Source organism: Nicotiana tabacum, chromosome 19 (genome assembly GCF_000715075.1).
Source record: "Nicotiana tabacum cultivar K326 chromosome 19, ASM71507v2, whole genome shotgun sequence".
NCBI lineage: Eukaryota > Viridiplantae > Streptophyta > Magnoliopsida > Solanales > Solanaceae > Nicotiana > Nicotiana tabacum.
Window position 1 is genome coordinate 17,522,950 of NC_134098.1, and position 2,487 is coordinate 17,525,436.

Genomic DNA, 2,487 nt, shown 5'->3' on the forward strand with positions numbered 1-2,487 from the left:
TTCTTTGATTTTGCATCACATGACAAAATTGAAGCAAGCAATGAATGTGAAAATTGTAAGTAAAGTTTCTAACAGCCCGTTTGACCAAGCTGTCAAAAACTGATTATTTTGAAAAATATTTTTTTTAAAAGTACTTTTTTCAAAAATACTTTTGAAAAAAATAATTTGTGTTTGGCCAATTCATTTAAGAAGTACTTTTTGTAATATTTTATATACAAATTATGTTTGGCCAATCTTTATAAAAAGTGCTTTTGAGTGTCAAATTACCAAAAAGGATAGTACAAAGGTTTTATAATTATTTTAAAGAGAAAATTAATTTAAATATTTATTATAAGAGAGTATTATTTTTTTATTTAATTTAATTAAAATATAAACATAAAGTAAACAATTACTTATTATTTACACGATGATTTGAATAATCAAAATACGTCATTCAGTATGAATTAAGGTTTATTCCATAAATTACTATATATTGATAATCAACCATGAAATAATAAGCAAAGTCACTATGTTTTTGCATCCTAAACATCTCATAACATCTCTTATCATGCCCTTCAAGTATCTCCTTGATGAAATAAAATCATGTATGAGGAGAAGTTCTGCATGAAATGTTTAGACAAAATTTAAAATTTAAAATTTTAAATAAAATCAAGTACATCATGATCGTCATCTACTTCATTTATAAGAACTGCATCAACATGCTCCTCATTATTTACTGTGATGATATATCTGTAAGAAAAAGAACAAAATAAAATTACTTGAATAACAACCTATATACTTATTATAAAAAAGATTAAATTCAAAAATCACCCAAGTACAACGAGATAAAATTCCAATATTTCAAAATAAATATTAGTAACTTGAATGAAAGTCAAATATAGATTCCAATAACCATAAAACATAACTAGAACAACATTTTAACGCAAATTCAAAGTTCCAATAACTAGAAAAAATAAAATGCAGATAATAAGAGGTAATATCATTAAATTTATTCTTTTTGAAGCTCAAACATATTTTCCAACCACTGCAATTGTAACTATGGATCTTCTTGTACTAAAAACATTTCCCTCACACCATAAATCGCTACCAACAATCATACCGGGTAAATTACGAACAACATCCATTACACACTTGATACTAAGTGAAGAGTCTTTTGACCCCATATTCATTGAAGAGCATGATTGTATGGCTTTAGCAATTTTCTCCATTGATGATGGTATTCTTAGACTGGTATTGAATTTATTTTTCTCTTTTTCAGTTATAGCAGTTGATGCTTTTCTTTTTCTTCTCTTACCACTCTCACTATCACGCACTTTTTCAATCACATTCGATTCTTCTGGATTAGTTTGTTTGAATCTCTTTTCCGCATTCTTTTCTATGCCACCAATATTCACAAACTCTTCATTGTCTATAGGAGTTCCAAATTCAAATGGTTGTTCTGGTTGAAACCAATTGTTTCCTTGTATACCATCTGGTAACACTCCGGATGACGGTGCCCACGCATGTTCACCGGTTGTAACATCCTTAAAACAATACTCCATCAGTTGTCGATGTTGTAAACCTTTCTCTCTAAATTTCTCTACATTTGGATTCTCCTACAAATGTGAAGAAGAATAAGAGAATTTTGAACACCAAAGCAAAATTTAAAAAATTATGTTAAGTGAAAATTAAGTAGTAGAATTACAAGTACCTTTATTTTCCTATCCCACCAATCTGCATTCGCTTGAATTATTTTTTTATTGGGGGTCCCATCCTAAACCAGTCTATTTTCAAAATAAAGTATCCCATTCTTTCCATGTACCTTTGAGGTTGTCCTATTTGTTCTTTCAACTTAACTTTATCACAGTTTCTTCCGGTTTTATCATTAAACTTTTGCACCGGATTAGACCATCCTAATCTACTGAAGTGAGTTCCAGGACGATTTCCTGCTAAAATTTCTTCCACACATATATTTAAAAATAGTTCTGTGGTTTTTGCATCACATTTAGCCTTCTCAGAGTTGTTATCCAGTGTCATTTTCTTGCTCATTTTATTTTCATGCATTAAGAACATGTGATTAATAATAATATTAAACAAATATAGAACTAAAAATCTATCATGTCAAGAAAAAAAGAAAGATAAAATAAAAATAAGAGCATCAAGGGAAAAACTTTCAACTATTAATCACTCATATTATTAGAAATCAGTGTTATCATTGGTACATGCAAGCACGTTAAAAAAGAATAAAAATAAAAGTACATATTAGATATTGCGTATAATAAATTAGCACTCTAAAAAAACATACCTTATGAAAAAAGTACTTGTATTGGTTGTTAGTTTGTTATTTTAAAGAGGAATAAGAGACAAAGAAGAAGAATCTGCACAAGAAAAAGGGAGAAGAAGTCTATTTATAGTAATAGATAGGACTTTTCATTTTGCATAAAGTATTTAAGGAGATGAATCTATTAAAGTTACTAGGAGAATTATAAGAGATCTATTAATTTAGAG

General features: G+C 28.2%; 1 protein-coding gene across 1 annotated transcript; it reads right to left on the reverse strand.

Annotated features, from left to right (window-relative positions):
• Positions 1–1,004: 1,004 nt before the first annotated feature.
• LOC107832503 (uncharacterized) lies at positions 1,005–2,016 on the reverse strand. Its single transcript, XM_075238982.1, has 3 exons — positions 1,802–2,016; positions 1,691–1,700; positions 1,005–1,595 (listed from the first exon to the last, which is right to left on the reverse strand). The coding sequence occupies exons 1-3, from the start codon at positions 2,014–2,016 to the stop codon at positions 1,005–1,007; spliced, it is 816 nt and encodes a 271-aa protein (XP_075095083.1).
• Positions 2,017–2,487: the final 471 nt, after the last annotated feature.